Source organism: Passer montanus, unplaced genomic scaffold (genome assembly GCF_014805655.1).
Source record: "Passer montanus isolate IOZ18808 unplaced genomic scaffold, ASM1480565v1 scaffold2, whole genome shotgun sequence".
Lineage (NCBI taxonomy): Eukaryota > Metazoa > Chordata > Aves > Passeriformes > Passeridae > Passer > Passer montanus.
Window position 1 is genome coordinate 11,995,195 of NW_024366591.1, and position 25,299 is coordinate 12,020,493.

Consider the following 25,299-nt stretch of genomic DNA (forward strand, 5'->3'; position numbering starts at 1 on the left):
AGCATCACATGTTCAAAGAAAGTATTTGAGTCTATAACATCTAGCTAGACTTCAGCTGTGGTTGTAGAATCTAGCTTTTTAAAAAACCCTAAACATCTGGTTTTATAATTGTTTGTCATGAAAAGGACCATACACAGCTGAATGTTTTTATTTAAATCACTGATTTTACAAGATCTTTTAAAATTGCTGTTGAATAGATCATCTTCTTCAAGCTTTTCCAGGATGTGCTTGGTACCCAGACTTTCTGTGTCAGGATTCTGAATCCTGGAGGCATATTTGGAGCATGGAGAGAACAAATGTTCCAGGAAATGTTCCAGGATAGCAGTGAATCTTGGGGCCAATCTGGCATTAGTCCAGAAAGAGAGAAGAAAGCACATCAACTATAATAAAATCTACCAGTATCTCCACATCAGTAAAAGGAACTAAAATGAATGCACTATTTCACATAAAAAGCAAACAGTGGTTTTTTTTTTAATGTAGGGAAAGGTTTTCTTCCCAAATGTCACTTGATCTTCCTGTTAATATCTGAAGTAAATTACATGTGTTAGTGATTCTACTCTTAAAAGAAACTCTATGCCAAAATTAAAGGGCACTATCCTCCTCTTCAATCACTGCTGTCACTTCAGGAATATAAAGAACAGAGAAATTAGGAAGACCATGAAAGGTTCTGTTCCTCAAAACAGCAGCCAGCAGGTAATCAAGTTGATCAGATATTGTCAACAGCTTGTTCTCAGTTCTCCATCATCTTAAGACATGACAGTTTCTATCTGGGGCTGGCAAGGGGCATATTGTTGAAACAATGTCTGTTCCCTCTGATATTAAAGCCAATCTCATCAGTCTCACCAGAGGCTTCTGTCAACTCTATTTCATGTCATTCTTCATGGGAGGTCTGCAAGCCAAGTTTCACTCCTATGGACTTGTTTCACCCTAAACCCTGACCTGGTCACAAGGGTTCTGCTAATTTACAGGACATGCCTGGGACAGCCTAACACAAACTCTGAGGAAGTGGGCAGGGATGTTGACCACATTCTGAAGTTTCCCCATCCAAAAGTAAACCATTTGTGCAGTTTTAACTCATTTAGGCTACTTTCTGCCATGCTTTTAGCACATACAGGTTGTTTAGGGTACTTTTGCCTAAAAAAGAATCTCTTCCCTTGAAGTTTCAAGTCAGTCAGCTACTTACACATGGCCTTCCTTTCCTGTGCAGAAGTTATCCCTCCATTGTGCTGGTACAGCTGTTTGCATAGTTGAATTCTCAGTCACACTGTGAAATGAGCTGGCATAAATCAAAATGGCTTTCTGTTGTAGCTATTTTAAGAGTAGATCATTCCTTCAGTGAGCCTCTCTCATTTAGAGAGAAGCCACATAAACAGTGGAATCAATTTAACTGAGAGAACAATATTGTTTAATGGAGGAAAAGGGAGATGTGGTGCTCCTAAACAAATCACATCTTGCTGCATTAAGAAGGAAAGGAATAGATTTCTGTAGAGAGAAATGGAGTGACTGTCTAATGACAGTAGGTTGAACAAGCTGAAGGAAGATTGTTAACATAATTGAGCTGAGCGCTTAACATAATTGAGCTGGTTCTCTTGGGACATATACTTCCTAGTCTATGGGTTTTTTGCTTTTTCCTCTTCAATTTAAGCTGAGAGAAAAGTAGAACTCAAGCAGAAGTTTAGACAAAATGTGGCTGTTTCATTTATTGTGTGTCAAAATAAACTGTTCAGCTAGATGCCTACAATTCATACAATTGCAATTTTGCCAGGAATTGAAAGTTAAAATACATTTTTAACATCCTTGTGTTTTGAAATATTTATGGAACTATTAGCAAAATAGTACCAAACATTCACCTGTAACACAATCAAAGATTATTCCTTAAATTGTTGGCAAATTCAAAGTTTTAACATATAAATATGGAATATCTAATTCTCATTTACTTTACTAGAAGCTAAATCATCAGCTGTTACTTTTTTCTGTCTGCCATCAAATTTCATGCCTAGTCCTTTCTGGATGTTCACCTTCTTCTAAAAAGGTTATCCCTTCGTGTCCTAGTTAACAGAACATAATTATTTTTTTTTACATTTTTCTGAATTACATCATTGAAGGAAACAAAATATGAGCCCCAGTTCTATTTCTATTAAAGTACTCTGCTCCTCTGGGACTAATCCACATAGTCTCATAGTCCACATAGTGTCCCTGCCATTCCTTTAGCAAAATGAAAAGGCTTTGAAAAGCTAATCAGTTGTGCATTTTTAATATGTGTTTATGGTTAAGCAATGAAACATAAGCTGCAATTCAGCCCTTAGAATGAAAAATTCACATCCTTATGTGGGAGTAAGTAAGTACCAAAATGAAAGGACAGACTTACGAACACTAAGCTCTCAAAGTGACTATTCGATCTTTCTGACTATATATTAACTTCTTTTCTTTCAGGTAATGACAGAATCCTTCGTTTGTGGAATCCTGTTGTTAATTTTAGTCCTACAGGGAAGCTATTAGGACACAAACATAGTATTGTGGAAATTGTGACAAATGAGAAAGATCAACATGTTATCAGCCTTTCCTGTGCAAAGGTAAAACACTTTACTTCTGAACTTCAAGGAAACAGGGCTGGAAGAAGAATCCAGATAAATCCAGGCCTGTCAGCCTAACCTCAGTGCCCCACAAAGTTATGGAACAGAGGATCTGGAGTGAATTCACACAGCACATACAAGACAACCAAGGGATCAGGCCCAGCCAGCAGAGATTTAGGAAAGGCAGGTCCTGCCTGGCCAACCTGGTCTCCTTTTGTAAGAAGGTGACACACCTGGTGGATGAGGGCCACGCTGTAAATGTTGCCTGCCTGGACTTGATCAAAGCCTTTGGTACTGTCTCCCATGGCATACTCCTGGAAAAGCTGTCAGCCCACAGCTTGCATAGGTTTGCTGTGTTAAGAGCTGGTTGGGTGGTCAGGCCCAGAGAGTGGTGGTGAACACATCCAGTTGGTAACCAGTCTCCAGAGCTGACCCCAGGGAATTAGTGTTTGTTCTTATCTTATTGCAGATCTTCCATACCTTCTCATGGACAGCTCCTCACAGCACAGCCAACCAAGTCATCTCCTGACTACCTAACCCACTCTTTTACAGCACTCATCCTTATTGGACACAGCTGTGGCCTGTTAAGGGCAGGCCTGTTCCTAGTCTTTGGTGATTAGTACAGCTGCAACTGCTCAGGGGTGAGATTGCCTTCTGCACTATCTCTGTTCTCCTACATTCCAAAAGTGTTGGGTCTAGACCTGTTCAACATCCCTATTGATGATCAGCATGAGGGGACCAAGTGCACCCTTAGTAAATTCACAGACAACACCAAGTTGGGGGAGTGTTAATCTGCTGGAGAGGAGGAGGGCTCTGCAGAGGGATCTGAAGAGACTGGATTGATGGTCCAAGGCCAACAGTATGAAGTTCAATAAGACCAAGTGTCAGGTTCTGCACTTCAGCTACAACAACCCCAGGCAACATTACATGCTTGAGAAGGAGTGGCTGAAAGTTGCCCAGCACAAAAGAACTTGGGGTCACTGGTCAACAGCAGCTGAAATTGAGCTGGGCATATGCTGACGTGGCCAAGAAGGCCAATGGCATCCTGGTCTGGATCAGCAATAGTGTCGATGTCGCCAGCAAGACCAGGGCAGTTCCCCTGTACTCAGTACTGGTGAGGCCACACTTCAAATCCTGTGTTCAGTGTTGGGTCCCTCACTTTAGGAAGGTCATTGAGGTGCTGGAACATGTCCAGAGAAGGGCAGTGAGGCTGGTGAAGGGTCTGGAGTGCACGTCCTACAAGGAGCAGCTGAGAGTGCTGGGGGTGTTTAGCCTGGGGAAAAAAAATAGGTGACGGAGGGGAGACCTTATCACTCTGTACAACTGCCTGAAAGGAGGCTGTAGCCAGGTGGGGGTCAGTCAGCCTCTTCTCCCAGGCAACTAGAAACAAGACAAGAGGAAGTGGTCTTACACTGTGCCAGGTTTAGGTTTAATATGAGGAAGAATTATCCACAGAAAGGGTTGGTAAACATTGGAATGGATTTCCCCGGGAGGTGGTGGAATCACCATCACTGGAAGTGTTAAGAAACTGGACGTGGCATGTAGTGCCATGATCTGGTTGACAAGGCAGTGCTTGGTCAGAGATTGGACTCAGTCATCTTGGAGGTCTTTCCAACCTAAATGATTCTGAGATTCTGTGAAATCAATGTTATAAATTGAAGTAGGAATCTATTTTTGAGTAAGTACTTCTGATAGTAATTTGCTATCACTTCATTTATTTTGATAAAAAAGGTTTAGCTTAAAATTTCCAACATATTTTATGTTGAGAAGTTCCACAGCTATAGTGGAATTATTTCACATATTATCTTCACAAATGTGACAAAAGAATGCTTACAATAGTAGATATTAACATTCTCATAATTTCTTTATCAGAATTCTTTACAACTGGCAGATTTAAAACACAGCCTGTAATCAAATGCTTCATTCAGTAGTGAACATCGGCAAAAAATTTCCTACAGTTGTTTTGCACTTCTTTCTTCCTCTCAGCTTACTAAATCCATAGGTGGAGTTTTTCTGATGTCTGTATATATCATGTTCAGCTATTGATCTCTTTCTAACCAGTGTCTTTTACAAGGCTTACTCTTCCAAAGCATTGACCATAAACAGGAATGCTAATAAAATCAGTAATAACACTTATTCCACCAAATATTGCAAGATTCTGCTGGAAAGAGATGGGTATACGGGAAGTGATTAGTGGAATCCTAGTGTTAGTTATTTATATGATTTGTCAAAATGAGACTTCTCAGGAGAGAATAAAAACTTACATAAATATGTGCAAAAATAAGAGAGAAGCCCCTGAAGGAGTAGCTGTGAATGGCTATAGAACTCTTTCAAAGCGGTCCAATGCAATATATTCTATATTTAACACTATTCAATATCCTTATTAGCATCTACAATGATGGAGTGGATAGGATAGGTACTAAATTAACCAGTTACACCAGACTAGTTAAAGCTGCAGGTCTTGAGCAGAAGTATTGGAGTTCAGAATGGTCATTAAAATTGAAGGTATGATCATGAAAAATAGCTTCTATAAATCAATGAGGACCTAATGTAATTAGTTATTAGATCCTTCCTTCTCAAAGGTCTCCAGTTTTTTATTGGGTTATGTAGGAAATATTGCTGAACTATTTGTCCTGCTCATGCCACTCCTCTGCTATAATTGCTTACCACTGCTCATTGTGGTGGCAGTAAATACCTAATTTTCACTTTTTTAGCCTTATTCTTAAAAACCCCTGCACGTTTCTAAAATTAATACTAGATGAAAGTAAATTATCAAAATTTCCCATCTTCACATAATCCTGGAGCCATAACCCTTCCTCCTTCCTCACTTCTATAAATCTATACCTGTCTGTTCTGTAGATAACTCTGTAGTTTTGCTGCAGACATACATTACTGTGAATTAAGGAGGGTTTTGGCAGATAGCCTCAAGTTATACCTGTAGGAAAAATGAAGTAAGATGTAAGACATGACTTAAGGGGAATGAATGAACATTAAGATACTTACGAAAAAGCCCCTGGGGCAGTAAATGTAGAAGATCTTTTGAGGGCGTTTCTGGGCTTTTCTATGATTCAATATGATGATTTATGAGAAATCAAATTCTATTTTAAAAGTCTCTAATTATGTGGACACGTGATCTTAACTAAATATAGCTGAGTAGTGCCAATGACATCAGTAAGACCACTTGTAGCTGCAATTGAGTATATGAAAGTTTGTTTTAATTAAAAGCCATGTGTGTTTAAATAGTGCAGTGAGTTATATAAGGCTGAAATTACACTTCTCAAAAAAAGTTTTAAAAAAGAAATAGACATAAATTCCTAGGCTTTCAAGTGTCAGATGAATCTTGTGGTCATGGTGAAAACTATATCAAAAAAGAAAGAATCTCTCTCAGAGGAGTCTAAAGATAGATTTTCAAATAAAGTGCTTATCATCCTGTACCTCAAATATGCAATCTAAAGACGATATATGTTATACCAAATAGCAGAAGGAGGTCAGCTATAACAGGATTGCTTCCAGCCTGCTTAAAGCACATTTGTGTTTCACAGTCAAGATCCAGGAATTAGGTAAATGTGTGCAACTTCTCAGGGAACTTATAATGATACTTTAGCATTTAATTTGTTTCCACCTAAAAAACAAAGACCAGCTTGCTTTTCAGTCTGCCTAGCATAAAAAAATCAAAATAGTTTTCTCTGTTTTGTTTCCATCTTTCAGTGACTGTGATGCAGGAAGCAAAGAAGCAAAATAAGGACAACCGATATATCTTTACTGAAAATAAGTTAGAGACATATCAATTATCTCATAGAAGCATTGTATCCTAGTGAAACAAAATCTCTTTACATAGATTTTACAATAAATGTTTGACAGAATAGCATAAGTAGAGGAAAAGCTTAGGAAAATTAACTTTTTCAAAATTAATGCTTTTTCAAAACACTCTTTCAAAACCTTCCCAGAACTGAATTTAACCTAAACCATATCAGCTATCCATATTAAAATAAAAGCTCTTTTATTGTGCCATTTTCGACTAAAGTTGCAAAATAAGGTGAAAAGTAGGGAGTAATTTTTTTAAATTAAGATCTGCAGTTGTTATGTTTGTTACATAATGGTTACGTTTGAAGATTCAGACTGATTTTATACTTTATGTCTATTTTTCTTGAACTATATTGAAAAGTTCCTTGTAAATATACTTTTGTGCCATGTAAAATGTGCTCACAAGAATGCCTCTACAGCCTGTATGCAACTAATTCATTCTATGGCATTCAAAAGTAAGGGATCACATTGGCTTTTAGTCTCAGATTTGTGCTGCAGCAATGCGTTGCAGTCTAAAGAAGTATTGGCTGAATTAAGGGCTCAAAACCTGCAGTGAATGGTTTAAAGATACCACAAATCTTACACATCTATGACAAGAGTACTAGGGGATTTATTTGGTGTTATTAGTCTTATAGTTCCATACTACAGAATGCAAATATATATTGTGGTTTATACAAAAATGTAAAAATTAACAAATCTGAAACCGTGGTTTCATGGCACTAGTGAAAAAAAATTACTCAGAGGAGATTTGTATTATGGTGGAAGAGCTAGTTTAGAAGATTCTTAACTCTAACAGACTGAACATACCAGAGCATGAAAAAGAGAATAGATCCCAGGAGAAGGGGAGGGATGCATCACTGTGTTAACTTTGAGAGGTAGAATCCAAAACTGCAGATCACTCAGCACGCCTTGGCTCTGTGCAAGCCCAGCTCAGCAATAACAAAAACGTCTCTATGTTATCAACCTGTGTTCAGCACAAATCCAAAATACAGATTCATACCAGCCACGGGGAAGAAAATTAACTCTACTCCAGTCAAAACCAGTACACTTCACTAGATCAGTACTGCTTCTGTCAGCAGAAGAAACATCTGAGCAGTGCTGTCTTCTTCTTGGAGCAGACTTCTTGATTTACTCTGTGGCATTTTGGGCAATATGGAATACAGCTTTCTGGAAAGTGTTAAAGAAATCTCTGTGATATTTAATCCAACTGAAAGCAAGTTTTCCTGAGCCATTAATAACAAAAAAATTAAGGAACAATTAAGGAACTATTTTGGAATTTGAATTTAAACAATTATTCTATTTAAGAAAATTAAGATTTCTTTAACTATTCCAGCACATAAGGATTTTGTTTGCTCCAAGATTATAAGGATTTCTTGATAGGACTAATTATTAGAAAAACGTTGTCAGGCAGCTATTAAAATCTTCTAATTTTCCTATCACAAAAATTAAACTTAGTTTTTTGGGTTTATAACATAAGAATTAGGCAGAGACATTGAATAGTATATAATTTCTGTATGAGTTTTAGTCATATGAATTTATATGTCCATGGTAGTGACATTGAGGTAGAGGGGAGGGCCAACGCAGGAATTTTCACATTTCTGTGTTGCTGAACTTGCTCCAGAGTGTAATATTCATGGAAATAAGTTTGTTCCTGATCTTGCAGTTTGTGAATACCTTGGAGATAACAGTTTGCATAGATACAGTTACAGCTGTAGTCCACAGCCATATCGTTTTCTTCAGCGGATCAGTTACATGAATTTACAGGAAGATCTGAAATATTGATGTGATCTGTGTGCTCCTAATCATAGGAACATTCTCTGAGTCTTGTGTTGAGATTTCCCACAATTGAGATTGCAATTTTATGTTAAATTATATACCACACACCAACATGAACTCCATTCATCACAATTACACTTACAGTGTGTCTGTCTTGACTTACATTTTGGTTGAAAATATTTCCAAAAAGTAATTACTTTTAAATTTGTCTGAAGATATTAACTCATCCCTTGTGTCATTGGACCAAAATTCAGACTCAGGTTGCATATGGACTCTTTGCTAAAATGTCAGCATGTTATAGGCATCAATTAGATTATTGGCATAAAAGTAAAAGCATATGTATATGACTGTAAATGCAAATGTATATAACTCTTTGATTGAAATTATTCTGCAGAAGCCACTAAAGCAGTTTTCAGGAAACATTTTTTCTGAGATGACTACCAAAGCCTATTTCTAGATTTATTATTGTAATACCATTGATATTTATCATTTAGGAGCTACAAAAAGAGGAATGAGTGATTATTTCCTACTCCTATTTTATACCTTTTCTCTACAAAGTAAAATAATATGGCTTATTCAAGCACTGAAGCAACATCTTCTTTATTGACAAAAAAGCTGGTAGAATACATTAAGTCCTTTAAAAAAAGCCAGCTTTGGGCTCGGAATTACAGCTAAGCAGCATCCTCAGATACTTCAAGATACGCTCAATAGACAATGAATTATGACATCAGTTTGATGTTTCAAGCACACACGGCAAGATTGTCCTGTATAAAGATGCTTGATCTGCCACTAATGCATTTTTCTACAAATACCAGTACTCTTAAGTTAATAGAAATTGCTATAGTTGCTTGGTTTTTGGTTTTTTTTCCTGTTGGGCCAAATAAACAGAAGAATTACTTTTACAGAATGTATGGAAATATGAGAACAGTCGATGGGGTAAAGAAATAATGGAAAACTGACTTGATGCTTCAGCACAGATAGAAGAATACTGCACTGGAAATCTCTGCTGTGTTTATTGTTTTCCTCTCCTTCATGTGACTCAGTCCTTCATTGCCCCTGTCTTGCTATAGTTTGCCCATTCTTATTTTCATCCTGCATCAAGAAACATTTATTTCTTTTTTTTATATATATCGCAGAACTGATTTAATGCATTCAGGAAGAATCAAGGGGAAAAAAGCCACTCATAGGCACAGGGGTATTAAGCCTGGAGATGTGGCAGGAAGCAGACCATTATATGAAAGATGATCTTACACTCTGTCAAAACAAGGAGGTTAAGGCTAATGGCAGAGACCAGACCTGACTAGCTATTCCACACTGACAAGAGCTATTCCAAGAGGAATTGTACTTGTACTGAAAGGCTGTGAAGCAGTGACAGCCACTCTCTCTCAGTGCAGAGTGGGGATTCACAACTTGAACAGTGGAGGCTACAATTTCATGTCTTGCCTACTTGAGTTGTCAGTGGAAGTCAGAAAGCCAAAATTTACTTCACCAGGTGTCTGCCTGGTTTTACAAGAACATCTCAGTGGTGGGTTTGGTTGAATTAGACCACCTGAGTGAGTCAGAACAACATTTGATCCTACAGGCTTCAATTAATAGAAACAAATTTTTGTTTGATGATCAGTAGGGCTAAGATAAGGACTATATTCCCAGTCCTTAAACCCACTGTACAGTATCATTTGTAAGCAGAAACCGCTTGTTTTAAACAAGTGAAGTCACTGTTCTTTTGTTTTTTTCTTTTTAAAAGTAATTTCATTTTTGGTAGCTAAAGAGCAATGCACACATTTACACATGTAAATATGTACTCAGGAGAGTAGTGCAATAAGCAGGAATTTCTCATATCTTCATTCTGGGCCATGGGAGAGTTTCATTCCATTCCTAATTTCTTCAAAATCTAATGCAGCCAACATGATGCAACCACATCAACATTTCCATGCTGAAATTTGCCTATCCTAAAGTAACTCTGTTGTACATATGTTAGCTTTACTCTTATACAACCCAAGGGTACATTTTTAGCATTTCAGAGAAGATAAAGGGAGGTAAGATATGTTATTAGTTTTTTCATTTTCTGACTTCTGCAAATTTACTCAACCCTTGATGTTATCAGTCTCCTGTCCTCTCTCTCCTGATCTGCTTAATATCGGCTGGGCAATATCCCTGTGGGAAGTCATAAGTGTCTTTGTCAGTCTGGAACTGAGCAGGTGATTGTATCAGTGTCTGTTAGTGTGAATGTCTGTCTAACCAGTTCTGAAAGCACATGATATTTATAAGGATATATTTATCGTACAGTCATTTCTCTTCCTGAAAAATGAGAGCAACTCGTCTGGAAACACACTGCTTAATTTATGTCAAACCATTGCTAATCACGGCCGTTACTGGAATGTGCTGTATAACAATATTAAATTTAATCTAGATAATTTGAAAAAGAGGCACTTGGGAAATCTGTTCCAGTCATCCTTCACAAAAATTATATGGCCACATCTATATCAGTCACATTTTTTGTTTACAGCTGTGAAACCACAATTCTCTTACTGCTGTGCTTTATTCTCTTTGGTTTGTTTGTTTCTTCCAGATATTAAGAATTTTATTCTTCTCTTATATTGCATAATCCTTCAATAGCACTGAATATTCTTCAGACTTTTCATGTAAGATACCCAATTTTCTGTAATTTCCTGTCCTATTTTCTAATATTCAAATCACTCTGTGCCTTAGATAGCCCCCAAAAAAATACCAAACAAAAAAACCACTACAAAAGCCTACGGAAGTCTCAAGGGAGATCTCTTCCATGTTAGATAAATATCGAAAGAGAGAGTGTAAAGAAGATGGTAGCAGGATCTTTTCGGTGGCTCCCAGTGACCAGAACAAAGACAATGAATACTTAAACAGGAGATTCTTTCTTCTAGAGAAAGAAACATTTCTTTACTGTGAGGGAGACCAAGCACAGACACAGGATTCCCAGAGAGGTTGTGGAATCTCTGTTCTTGGAGATATTTCAAATCCATTTGGACATGGCCCTGCTCTATATGGCCTAACTTGAACCATGGTATAAGACAAGGTGATCTCCAAAGGTCCCTTCCAACCACATTCCATGAAAAGGCAAAATTACTTCAAAAATTTTATCTAAGATGAGAGAATCATTCTGCGATTGGTTGAAAATTGACAGGAGGAACCTGAGTGGTTTTTAACTCTTCTGATTCAGATATCCATGGGCAGCCACCTCTCTTCTATACCTCTAGTTTCCTGTTTCTGACCCCCACACCATCTACATGTCCACTGAAGCTGTTCTCCAGAAGTGTTGAGTGTTATTTTGTATTTGCAGCGGGGATCAGGTATGTCTATTGTCAGCACATCCTGCACACAGTGCAAGGACAAGGCATGCAGAGCATTTACACCCTCTTTATAATAGCACCCAGTAAATATCCTTCAGGCTCATTACTATGTAATTAGACTCACTACTGCATATAACAGTTTGATTTCTTTCCAGCATCCCTTCAGGTTTGGAAAAAGTAAGTAATTTTATATACTACCCCATTAATGGTATTATCTGAGAAAGGGATTTGAAATCCTCATAATTTTGAACTTTGTCAATTGCTGTCTCAGTAAGGCAATAGGTACAGTACTGGCTGCTGCCCCACATTGCATTAATATGATTAGAACTAAATCCTCCTTGCCTTAACCTCAGAAATAATCCCATTGACATCCATTTGTTCCTAAGTCTTCTTACTGTGACAGGGCACAGTAAGAAGTGTAGCATTTTGCAGGATCACCTTCGGAGATCACAAGACACATATAGACACTCTCTGCAGAAAACTTAAGTGACACAGTAAGCAGAACTGCAGATTGACATTCATGCCTGGTGATTTTTGTCGTTGAAGCCTCAGACATTCTATATGAATTTATGAATTTTTTCACTTAGACCATGGAGCCTTAAATGACCCCCTCAAACAAGTGAACAGGGTAGCAAATAGGAGCAGATAAACTAAAGGCTTCAACAAAAAATCCACCTCAATTGTTCCTTACTCTTCATGTCTGTGCCTACAGTGAATACTGTGGCTAGCACAACTTCTTTCTGCCCCACAAGTCGTTGGGTTTTGGATTTTCCTGCTTGAGTGTTTTTTCATAAGTCCTTTTAAAGACATGCGGTATCACCATTCTGCAAAACTGAGGAAAGTTGACTTCTTCAAAAAACAAATATTCTTTAACTTTCAAAAAGTATCAGCAGAATGTGAGAGTTTGGAAGAACTAAAAGAAGGTTACTGTTTTCTCTAGAGAGTTATTGAGATATTTCTCATAGAACAGTATTTTAAAGTCACTTATTCTTGCTAACAGAAATTGGAAGGGATTATGTTTTGGTGGGGGAAGGGGGAGGAGCAAAACCTGAACTTCTTTAGTCCTTATCTATCTCAGTTAATTACAGACAGAAGGGAGAACAGGATTTGCTTCTTCCAAAGTCAAAGCGTGTTTCCACAGTAGTGTCTTCATAGAAACCTGGCAAGAGATAAATGTTCCCAAGCCTATACTTTATTGTACTGAGAGCAAGTAAAAAATTTATTTACCAATTTTTCTGGCCTTATTTCCCATCTTTTTTCTATTTCCTTCTGCTCTTCACGTTTTAGTTGTTAAGATCAATCTTTTGCCTTCTGTCTGTCTTTGAGTGTATTGAGAAAAATAGGAGAGGTGTGTGGCTAGTTTTACATGCCCATGAAACAAAGGCTTCAGAGCCAATGGAAAAGATTGTTCAGACTTTTTTCTATGTTCTGAGTTTTAGAGCTTGAAGGAAGGTTGTGCTCAAGAGGAAAATATTTATGAATGCAAATATAGACATTTAAATTTTTCAGGGGATGTCAGAAGGCTCAGAGTGGGTCTCAGTGGCAAGAAGTTCCACTGAATTCTGGGGGGATTCAGTTCCCAATTTTTTTATCAGTGTCTGTGGAAATTCCATCTGTAACTATGTGATTTTTCCATTGGTGTTGCAGCCAAGATAGAGGAAAGAAATGCAGTGTGCATTCCTTGAATGCCCCTGTGCACCAGACACCAGCTGTGTGGAGAAGGCTGGTCACAATGTGGGAACACAAGCAAGTATCACCTCTGCTAACTGTTAAAAAAGACTGTCTGTGGGTCAAAGGCAATTCAACAATTAAACCAAACAAAGTTTCTCATTAATGTAAGCTACTACTGTAGAAATAATGTTGCTGGAAGTACAGCTCAGCTTTTCCTATAAAGTTGAAACAGTGGGTTGTTTCCAATAGCATTTGAAGCACCTTCTTTCCACATTCCTTCTCCTTCCTAATATGTTTTGTTTGCTTGTATGTAGTCTGTATTTTGCATTTCAAAAGACACAGTCCAAGAGCACTTTCCCATAAAGAATATGTTCTCTGAGATTTTCAGGGATTCCTGGTATTTTTCAGGCTGCTGTGGGAAATTCTTCAATAAATAAGTAGGACAGTAAAGTTTGTATTAACACAACACTCCTAAGGCAATTGCCCTTAGCCACTTCCTAGTTTCTAAATAAGCATGCCTTTTGTTGCCTCTCTTCATGCATGGATTCGTGCACGGTCTGTGTGCTGATGCAGATGAGCAGCACTGACATTGTGCCTTGCGGCCACGCTGGTGATGCCATGTGTGGGAGTTACTCATGTGGAACAGTGGTTTATGTAATCTCTCCATCCCTGCCCACAGGCTGGGAAAAGAAGGCAGCCATAAGGCAGGGAAGAGATTTATGAATGCTGCAATGTATCTAGGTTTTTTGCTGTCACTTTAAGTGACTGCATTTTCTTAATGTGCTACTGGCCTTAACAGCTGAAAAAGCAGCAAGAAATAGCACAGGAAGCTCTTACTTATATTCTCTTGTGCTATAAAAACATCTTCTCTCTTTATTGCCTTGATATTATGTCAAACCTCTGTCTCACTTTTTGACCAGTTGAACTTGAATAGTCCATTACACTATTAGAATTGTCTTTCTTCATTTTTGTTTTGTGACTAACACTGTAACAGATCTGGTTGATGTTTGTGGGAAGGTTTACCTTTGTTCAGTGACTTATTATTTTCACCTGATATCTCCACAGATACCTACTTTTACTTAATTTTCAGCTCTTATTTCTGTTTTTACATGCTCTAATTGTGAGTGTACCAGAATTGAGCTTGGAGAGCCACCTATGATATTGCCCTAAATTGCTCAATTCTCATAACTGATCCTTCTTTCAGTTTTTGCTGGTCTACTGTTCAGCTGGATGAAGGGCTTTGTGATTTTTTTTCCTATTCAAATGAATTTCCTATTTCAAGGCTTCTCAATTACTGTTTTGCTCTTCATCGGCTTTAGAAATTGCATGTCTGAGTAAACTCTGAAAGGTAATCAGAGGTCAATGAGAGGAATGTGATGGACATGGTTCTTTTGACTCTGTACTGCGTCAGGGAAAATTTATTCTCAGTAAAAAGTTCTTTAGAGTCCTTTCTTTTTGACTTTTCCTGAAAACAAAATATTAAGGAGAAATTTTCTTCTGCTTAACATTCTGAAACACTCATGTATGAATTTCTCTCTGGTGCCAAAGGTGATTTTTTTTTAAACACTGATTTAATGTATCTGTTCCTTTTCTTCCCTTCCTTTTCAGAATTCTGATGGATCCACTGTAACATCCTTTAAAATCTGGTTGTGACTTTTGTCAAGGCCCACAGCGTTCAGGGTACTGATGAGAGTGTTGGTGTTGTACCGACATGTGTCTTTGTGTTAAAATCCCAATTAAAACTGAAGCCATAACAATAGCACAGTTGAATGAATAAAAATAACTTGCACAAATGTCTACATACGACTCACCATTATTGCAGCTGAATAAGAATTGCAGGCAGATGTGATGACAGAATAACTTTTGAGAGCATAGTAAAATTATCTTACAGAGAAATACACCACACTAAAGGCCATGGGATCTGAGAAATTAAATCATGATTTATTGAAGTATTAAAAATAGTTTGCATGGTATAGCAGTAAGTTCAACACAGCTTTTGATCAGGCAGGATGAAAAGTGCTGCTAACAATTATTCTGGATTTCGAAGCAGATGCTGTGCCTTCTTACTTTCAGGTTCATTGAACCTGAAAGTAAGAACAAATATATCTAGATACATCTAATGCTATTTACAGGATGGTACCCTGACTGTGGTCAATAGCATTTCCTTATAGAGGGCACAAGAGCTTTATATGCATAAAAATAATACTTATGCAGTGTGTTCTGATCCTGATTTGGTCAAACATCTGCTGTCAGTCAAAGGAATTTCTTTATCCAGTGCCCCCCTGAAATTTGTCTTTGTACTGTTGCACATCATTTCATACTCCATTTCAAATGCAAGTTTTTTTAACCAGTGGCATTTATCCGTATGTTACAGAAAAGTACAGAACACAACAGAGACATCTTTTCATTAAGGGTTAGAACCAGTTTTTATGAGATCTGGTTCTGCTGTGGACTTCTCAGGTCAAGACTACAAAATTCAGTCTTTTTGTGCATTTTATCCTTAGTGAAATGTGAATAAAGATACCTTTGATATTTTTCTTGCTCATTTTGGGATGTACCATTTTTAACAATGTGTTCCTTGGAGGCTATAATATTTATGTCATAGAAACAAAGTAATTGAAAATCCAGTCAGGACACAGCACTAGATTTTCTCATCTCTCTCCCCCTCTAGGTTTTTCGAGTGTGGGATATACAGACTCTTTCACCACTGCAGGTCTTCTATGAAGATCATGGGACTCCAGAAGAGATGAATGCCTTTCCCATGGTATTTGACAATGACCATGGCCTGCTTTTCACAGGTATGTTATTGCAGTTGGTGTGGGAGAGCATGCCCCTTCTCTTAGAATCCAGTTTTCTTTATGATTAAATACAGCTGAAGTTGAGTACACGAGTAAAGTATATGAGACTATACAGAATACTGGGAGATGAGGGAATTGCCAGTTAAGACTGTCTTAAAGTGGGTTCTATATGGTGCTAATTTCAATGTTGAAAACGGCATGAAAATATGCAGCATGGGAATTAACAGCAGGAACCAAAGGAAATGAGAAAGGCTCTGAAGGCAAGGTGAGCCTCCCAGAGCAAAATTAAACTACACAGATTGTTATATAGACTTGTAATTTCTTGAAAGCTATTAAGTTATTGATCTCCTCCTAACTATTCCTCCAGGACCCGCCTCCTGTTTGGAGATGAAAACAGCAGCATTCAATCTCTGTGGAGCCCTCACAAGTATATTCAAACTCCTTCTTTAATTCAGTGGCTAAAGCTCAAGTGTCAACAGACACACTGTCCAACTGATCAGGAATAAAACATTGTGGGAACTCAACCTGGGGTTTCTGGACTCTGTTTCCTGACTTTGTAGCAGGGAGCCTGACACCTCTGAGGGTCCAGAGCTTTGCATTTGTCACTAAGGATGTTAGCCTTTTATATCTAAGGCAGCGAATCTTGAAATCAGCAGAGTTTGTCTGCCCCAGAGATGTAGTCACAGAAAAGAGAGGTTTGAACATGTTCTGAGGCTATAGAGACCTGACATGTACCAGGAAAATAAGGTAATTGTCTTTGGAGCTGCTTCTGTCCTTGGATTAGGAACAAGGCACAAAGCTTGCAAAGCTTGTCAGATCTAAGATGAATGTGAAAAATTTTGTTTTCAGTGACCTGATGGCTTCTACTGAATTTTTTAATCACTAAGGGATACAGATACTGTCTTCATTTCAAATTTATGCTTGTGAGATTTTCAAGGCTTAGCAACGTTGGGAATTTATACAGGTCACTCCTTGACAAAATGAAGTAATTTGCCAATATAAACCATGGTTCTATAAGTGCCTAAATATTTGTAAAAGCCTGGTCCTAGACTCTGTTAACGATTCCATTAAAAGCCTAAGTGAATGTTTCCTTGCCCCCGAAGAGGGCAAGAGACTGAGCCTGTGTATGAGTGAATTCATTTTCATTGCTATGTACCTGGCTTCCCAGAGAAGATTTTCACTTAGTAATTCACTAACATTCATAAATCACAGCTCACCTTCATGCTTCGTTTGAATTTTGCCATAGCTTTCCTTCTGTGCCTGTTTCCAAGCTGCTGGCCTCTGCACCTGGATTTATGCCAAGGATTAGGCAATTTCCTCCTTTGCTCTGGACTCACTGCTGCTCCTCTGCTGGTGGATCAGCAGGGATACCAGAGCAGGGATACTGGAGCTGCAATGGGAGACTGCATATGCACTCTGACTTGAAAGCACTGTAGAGACCTTGTCCTTTCTTTTGACTTTTTGTCCCTATCTGCCTCTGTCTTTGCAACCCCTGATCTGAGAGCACTGGAAGGTGTTTGGAAAACATCATTCAGAACTGCAGAGCTGTGTAGAGAAGGTACTGGAAAGACATCATCATTGCCTGCAGATAGAATTGCTTTATCTCTAAGAAAGCAGAAACCAGAATTTATTTCAGTGATAGATCTCCCAGTTAGAGTTTTATGTATTTGGGCTCATTCCATTTCATGCCAACCAACTCTGCAACTAGGGGATTTATAGCTTCTACTAATTTGCACTCAAGATGTCAATCTCATCAAAGGTGGGCTGAGGACTGTGTAAGACAGGTAAATACTTGGCCGTTGTTTGACTGGTACTTTTTGGGGATGGTGTGAGAATGTTTTCTGCATCAATATTTTTCTCAAAAAACAGACAATATTCCGTATCCTCTTCAGAAGAACTCGTATGAACCCAATGGTTTATGTGAAATTTTTTAATTTCCAGAAAAATTATGCACAAAATGTATGTATTCTCACTTCTCTCACCTTGTGCAGGTTCAGATGTCATTGATATTTATCCCCTAGCTAATGTGACACAAGATTCAAAAGAGTTGCCTCAGACACATGAGAAGAGCCTCAATGTTCTGCTTTACAACAAAGCTTTTCACCAGATTCTCAGCATTTGCACTGAGTCAATACTAAAGGTAAGTGTAAGCTATCACCCTTTATTATGGAAAATCAGAAGTCTCAGCTTTTGTATTCAGAATAAGTTTTCAGGAAATTTGATAAATTACTAATATTTTTTATTCAAAGTGTTGCTATGTGGCTATTTTTGGGGTCCAAAGAAGTGGTAGCCATAAACCCCATCTGGGTTCAGAAGATCCAACTTTTCTTTTTAACATAAATACAATCATCTATGTAAATCACTACAATAGTCTACAATACATTTTCTACAGTAATCACAAGAGGTACTGAGAACCTGTAGTTTTCACCAGCTGTTGGTACATTGGATGGCAAAATCTGTAGGGAGAGGTAGTATCTTTTATTGGGTCAGTTGGTGATGCATGGCATTCCTGTGGAGAAAGGCTTGTGTAATGGTTTCTCCAGTTTATACTCTCTCTAAAGATGTTATTTGTCACTGTAAACTTAGACCACAATGGCTGCAACGCCATTACAATCACAGGTGATTTGGAGCACTTGGTGCTACAGAAAATCAGATTCCAGTGCGTATGAAATCAGTAGCTACTTGACAATCCAGTTGCATCTGAGCTATCCCACCTACAGTGACCAAATTTTGTACTTGTATTTCATTAAAATGTGTTGCTTAAATTTCTAAAAGAATTCAATAATGATCAGAGATAGTTGTTTCTGTGGTTTTGGACCAAATGTTTATGAAAAGCCTCATCTGTATATTCTGCACAGAAACTATAACTCAAACAATTCTTTCTAGTAAAATTTATTTTCTTTCAAACTGTAAAAACACTTTATATTTAATATCAGTTTCTTTGATTCAAAAGGGTCTTTATCATAGCATACATAAAAAATAGAGCTTCCCCTTGCCTGGGTTGCTTCCCCAGAGAGAGGGACATTTTCAGGGAAAATACACTGGTGTTTCAGTAAAAAAATTTGCTATTGGCCATAATTTCTCCTATTACAGTAGAACACATTGTGTGATCAGTTTTAGAGGATGTATTCAAAATAACTAATATTAATTTTTTAGGTCTGGGACCTAGAAACAGGATCTCAAATATATCAAATAGAAGATGCTCATGGGCTGAATACTGAGGTGACCTCTGCAGCCATTGAAAGAAATGGCATTTATCTTGCTACTGGGGCATGTGATGGTAAAGCAATTAAATAATTGCTACCTTTTTTTTTTTTTTTACCTTTACTACTTTTTATTACCTTTTTTTTTAAATGGCATATTCCATTAGCAGACAGAACTCTTTGCTTTGACTGTTTCAGTGACAGAATTAATTTCTATTGCACAGCTGTCAGTCTGTAGAAGGGCAGGGTGGGTCTTGGTTAGGTTCTCTTTGATAGGTGGTTCACAGAAACATCATCTTGGGCTGCTTGGGCTCTGGTTCTTTTTTAGCCTATTACTCTTCGAAAGACTCTTCAAAGCTCTTGGTCTGAAAAGTTGTTTCCTCATAATACTTAGGACCTAGATGTATAACTAAATGGCTGCAGATGAGGAATGGTAGTTCTTAAATTTTCTACTCTCTAAGCTCAATTTTATTGTGTTGGAAGTCATTGAACACTAGAAGAGATAGAGAGAGAGAGAGAGAGAGAGAGATGTAGATGTAGATGTTTCCTGTATTTTTTATGTCTGTTATTAAGGATGCATGAGATTTAGGACAGATGAAGAATGGTAGTCCTTAAATTGTCTAGTCTCTAAGCTCCATTTTATCATGTTGGAAGTCATTGAACACTAGAAGAGAGAGAGAGAGAGAGAGAGAGAGAGAGATGTAGATGTAGATGTTTCCTGTATTTTTTATGTCTGTTATTAAGGATGCATGAGATTTAGGTAATGTGACAAGACCTCTTCAATAAACAAGTGCCCATTGAATTGTGCAGAAAGCTTTAATAATTTTATAATCTCTTAGATGTTTCCTGTATTTTTCATGTCTGTTATTAAGGATGCATGACATTTAGGTAATGTGACAAGACCTCTTCGCACATCGAATTGTGCAGAAAGCTTTAATAATTTTATAATCTCTTAACTTGAAAGAATAATTCTTCTTACATTAAAATGCTCAAGAATACACACCTGAATTTCTAAAATATGTGATGCTTATGAAATCTACTTCACATGAAGAAGAAATTTTGGCCTTTCCCACACAACATACTGGCTAATATTCTTGTTTCTGCTTGGGAGCAGAGACTGCACCCTTTATGGATTTTAAGACCACAACAGAAGATGAATGTTGTCAAGTCTTACAAAAGAAAAGTCACATGTAATTAATTGCTTTACTTAAGAGAATTCCATAGCTCCTTCTCCCCAGTAGCTCTCTGAGATAAATCCAGCAATCAGGTCCCTGTGCTCATTGCTGTAATTCAGAACACAGTCTTCTGCTGGATATCCCACACTCTGATTGCTCTCTGAAAATCTTATTCAGAAACTGAAAGATAAGCAGAGATCTTTTATCCTGGGCTGCACAAAAAAATAGACATCTCACAATGCAAAGTCTTCTGCTGGATATCCCACACTCTGATTGCTCTCTGAAAATCTTATTCAGAAACTGAAAGATAAGCAGAGATCTTTTATCCTGGGCTGCACAAAAAATAGACATGGAATAAAAGATGGAAAATTGAGAGGGTAGTGATGTTTTCTGTTAAGTGTTTTTGGTCCTACAGCTGCTTTGCTAAGAAACACACAGTTATAATTTTTGAAAGACTGGTGACCTAGTTCTTGACCAAAATTGGATTTTCTCTTTCTTTCTCTTTTCCCTGTTTGGTCTTATTTAAGAATCTGAATTTGCAACACAGGTTATTGCTTAAATCTCATTCCCTTTTCTACATTTTTGTCATCCCTGTGTAGGAACAGTGAAAATCTGGGAGTTTGAAAGCGGGCAAGAAGTTAAAGCCTTGCATTTAGCGGAACACAGTGAGGATGAGCATCGTGTGCTGAAGATAGTATATTTGAAGGCTGATGAGGGCCAACATGCACTTATTGTTTTGGAGCAGAGAGGGAAGATAAAAATCATTCAGGTTTTTCAAATATGTTTTCTTTTTTCCCATTAATTTCATTTGGTAGCTCCTCATTTCTGAAGTAATATAGGACTTTTTTATTAATTAGTAGGTAAACTTCTAGAAACTGTCAAGGAACAATCTACTTTTCCAATGTAATCTACTTTTTCAAGGGCTTTAGTTTTTTGCCCTTCTGTCTAGTGTTAAAATGTTTATTAGTTCATCACTGATTTTCAGCATTCTCATAATTTTTTCCTTGAGTTTGCTTTTTCATTTGTGATTGAGGTTTCAGTAGTGACAGATCCTTTGAGGTAATGGCTTTAAAATATTCGTGTTGTTACTACAGATGGTGTTTACTCTATTTGAAGAGCTTCTTAAGATAATATTTTGATGAAAAGATTATTTTATTTTATTTTTGCTTAAAATTAATAGATTAAGACAGTGGATTCTTAGGAACTGATACCAAGAAACAAGGCAGTAATAAATCAGATTGACTTGCTTAGCTTGATTTTGAGCATCTACTCTGTGTTCCTTTCATCTGAAACCAGCAGGACGCATTCGCTTCTTACAATAATTATGGCTTAACTTCTTAGACAAGCCATATTTCTGTGGAATTACATTCCTCAAATTGTAATGTTTAACTTGCAACAAAATTCTGAAACTTTAAACCTGCTGTGTGCAAGGTATAAAACATGGGTTTGGACAGATGATATATGAAAAAAAAAAAGAAATATACAGGCTTTCATATCAGTAAACAATATATTATTTTGAGCCTGCTAATGAAAAGCTGCTTTATACAGGGTTTTCTTATGTTATTCAGACTTTTTTGGAAATACTGCACCACACTACTTGCTCCTCAGTTATTACTGAAATTGTTAAACAATCCATTAAGTGTAAAGGGTGTAAATGTAACCTTTGACAAAGAGATTGGTGAGGAGTTGAGTCTCCTCCAAGTCTTTATGAAGCTAAGTAGATTAATACTGTTTCACATACTACATTTTTTCCACACGTTTTTCTGTGATAATGAGAAATATATGTTGTTTTATTATTAGCTTTTCTAAAGGCTTTAAATATAGTAGTTAGCAAGGTATTTGGGAGTTGCAGCCCAAAACAGTTCATTCTTTGCAGGACTCTACTATAGATCTCTCAAATTTTAGTCCTTTCCTAAAGGTATTTCTTGTTTGATTAACTCAATAGCATAAGATTTACTAAAATGGTAATTATTACTTCATTCTGCAGCCCAAGACATCTATGAAAACAGTAGCAAACCTAAGAAGCTGATTTCAGTAACACTTCTCAAAATGGACAGAAATGTCGATGTTAGAGCAGGAACTATATACTGGAGTGAATCTGTTGTAGTTGGAAAAGCATCAATGCCTCTAGGCATGATGAGGAGGAATCAGAGACTCAGGGCTTTAGCTCAGAACTGTAGCTTCTCTTCTCACACAACTGGAACAACCATCACTTTTGCTCCATGTTTTGGTAGATATGAAATGGAGAGTAACAATATTTGTGAAATAAGCAGCTAAAACTAAGGAGGCAACTTACTTTAAGGTAGTTAAATTGAATAAAATCAATAGCTCTGAATTCCACAGCTGTGCAGCTTCTAATTTAACAGCAGGCAATTTAAGGGGATCTGGCATATGTCTAGATGAAACTTCAGTTTGCTGTTTAGTTAATACCTGTAACAGTTTTTGTAATTTGTCAAAGAAAACAAGCTTTTGATACACACTTGCTATAATTCTTTATGAATAGAGAAATGCTTTCCTTCCTCTTTCATTAAGTCAGTTATTTTAATAGGGTGACTCAGCGCAAACAGATCTATACGTCACATGGGTGCTTCCTGAGATAGTGCCATTTCCACAAAGGAATCCAGTTGTGTATCTGTCACTGAAGCCTTCCTCCTTAAAAACACAAGATTTTTTTCCTGAGATTCGGCTTCTATGCAACACCAGTTCCATGAAAAATGATACAGAGGTGAGAAACACTTCAAACTTTCACAACATTTACAGATGATTAGAAAGTAAAATGTTTACTGTGCTCACAAGGATTTAATGTTTTAGCAACAGGACAACAACCAAGTAATTATTCCCCACTGTGGTCCCTTACAACCTTACATGTTCTATGATTCTGTGATTCCAAACTTTTCAGTAAACTGAAATAAATACACAGAATAAATCATGTTTCTAAGGGCTGTATCGTCCTAGAAGTCCATTGCATGGTTATCACCATAATTAAGGAGTTGCTGTGAAGATAAACTTCACATTCCTGTACAATATAGTAAATTGAGGTTCTCACATAAACACCTCTAGAAATGAGATGTCTTTCCTCTTATAGCTAGGCTGACCTTTAGTAGTAGTGGCACATAAAGATCAAGCTGAGTATCAGAGTGATTCCATTTTCTCCTCTTACTGCTTCAGTACAATAAAATGTCAAATTTATGCTTTAATTTAACTTGAATAGTCCACAAGACTTAAGTTCTGTCTTGTAAAATTTCACTGACTTTGTAACAGGTGTGGATGGTGTTCATGGAAAGGTCATTATATCTCTGCTCAGTAACTTCTTCTTTTAACTTGATTAGAATATCTCCACAGATACCTAGTTATGATTAATCTTCAGCCCTTAGCCTTGTTTTCAAATGCTCAAATTGCAACTGTGCTGTAAAAAACAAGTCAGGTTAGAGGCCCATCCCCTGCAGCAGGGAGTCTCCCAGTACTTTCACTCCCTGTTTCCTATGCTGCTTCTATATAGCTCAAATACAATAGTACTAAAATAGCATCCCATATGCAGTTGTTGTAGACACTGTCAATTTAGGCATTTTGTTCGATTACCAGTTAAAATATTTCACTGTCTATAGTGTCCTAGTCTTACTCCTACTCAATTTTTTTCTTTTAATCTTCTTTGTAGACTTTTTTATCTTCTGTGGATATTAGGTGTTTTGATGTTTTACAAGTAGAAGGAGGCAAATCGATAGCTACAGGAAGTGCCAATGGTGAAATAAACTTGTGGGATTTTGAATCTGGCTCGGTGAAATGCCTGTGAGTATTACTTGCATGCCTTTTGATCTCCAGTATGTCATACAAACTTTTCAAGTGGCTTACTAGAAAGTCCAATATGCCCAAATATAAAGGGTGATTTGCAAGCAGGAATTAAAGTTGCAATTTATGTTGTCCCTCCTCCCTCCCACTTCAAATTACTTTGCTAGCTAGTCCTGACATTGCAAGTAGGAGAAGTGATCATTTGGGAAAGGAATGATACAATTAAAAATAATGTTTTAATGTAACTCAGCACAGCCACTGAAGGAAACTCTCACTATGTAAATCACTCTAGTCATTGACTAGAGGCTGCTATTGAGCTGTAGAGACATCCTCATTTTGGAAGTTTGTGTTTGAGAGGACATTTGGAAGTAATGCTACTTCAGATGATGATTGCAGATGTTCTACATTATCAGTATCTCGATCACTGTCCATACCTAGAAGACTAAAAGTCACAGTCAATGAGGAGAAACCTGATGTGATTTTGGAGGTTTGAGAGTAAAGGTCTTTCAGAGAAAGTGACAAAGATTGTTCATAGGATGGTTCAAGATATTCTTATGCTCATTAAACTGCTACATCAGTAAACTGAACAATGGCAATATGTCTGGTTAGACTGAGTAGAGCAGCATAGCAGTATTCCTGTGTTAGTGAAGGAATACATGACTTTTAGGACCATACAAAGTCAATATTTAACTGTCCTACCCAAGAGTCGCACTTCATCCTTCACGTGTAAAATTGGCAAGTTTGTAAAAAGGTGAGATGAGTTTTCTGCACCATGGCAAATAATCCAAACTTTACTGCAGTTCAAATAGTAGCTCTGTCTTTATATTTTCTTCCCTATATATGAGGCAGCCAATTCATATTGATGCATGGAAAACAATGTTAGTAGAGTACTTTACCCAGGGTTGACATCACTCTTTGAGTGCCAGGAAAAAGGTGCATTGCTAACATTAACTTAGTTACTTAAGTTACTTCACTTTCCTCTTAAATATTAATCCTCAAAAAAATACTTGGCTGAATGAAATTTTTGTCATTCCATCAGGTACCTGTTCTTCCTGGCACAGGCAGAATCCGTATGTCTTGTCCACTGACATTAAACCATCATAACTGATTAACTGATTCTGAAAAAGTGTCTAAAACTTCAGGTGGCATGCATTCTGGGAAATTAAAAGTTTAATTTTTTTAAATTA

General features: G+C 37.3%; 1 protein-coding gene across 2 annotated transcripts in view; it reads left to right on the forward strand.

The window, feature by feature from the left end:
• WDR64 (WD repeat domain 64) overlaps nt 1-25,299 on the forward strand; it is a 59,083-nt gene that overhangs the window by 18,248 nt on the left and 15,536 nt on the right. For both annotated transcript variants that reach the window (XM_039707406.1, XM_039707407.1), the window contains exons 10-16: nt 2,434-2,573; nt 15,822-15,948; nt 17,940-18,088; nt 19,105-19,228; nt 20,926-21,095; nt 22,875-23,051; nt 23,982-24,112. In XM_039707406.1, the coding sequence (XP_039563340.1) occupies nt 2,434-2,573; nt 15,822-15,948; nt 17,940-18,088; nt 19,105-19,228; nt 20,926-21,095; nt 22,875-23,051; nt 23,982-24,112 (1,018 nt within the window). The remainder of the gene's footprint in view (nt 1-2,433; nt 2,574-15,821; nt 15,949-17,939; nt 18,089-19,104; nt 19,229-20,925; nt 21,096-22,874; nt 23,052-23,981; nt 24,113-25,299) is intronic.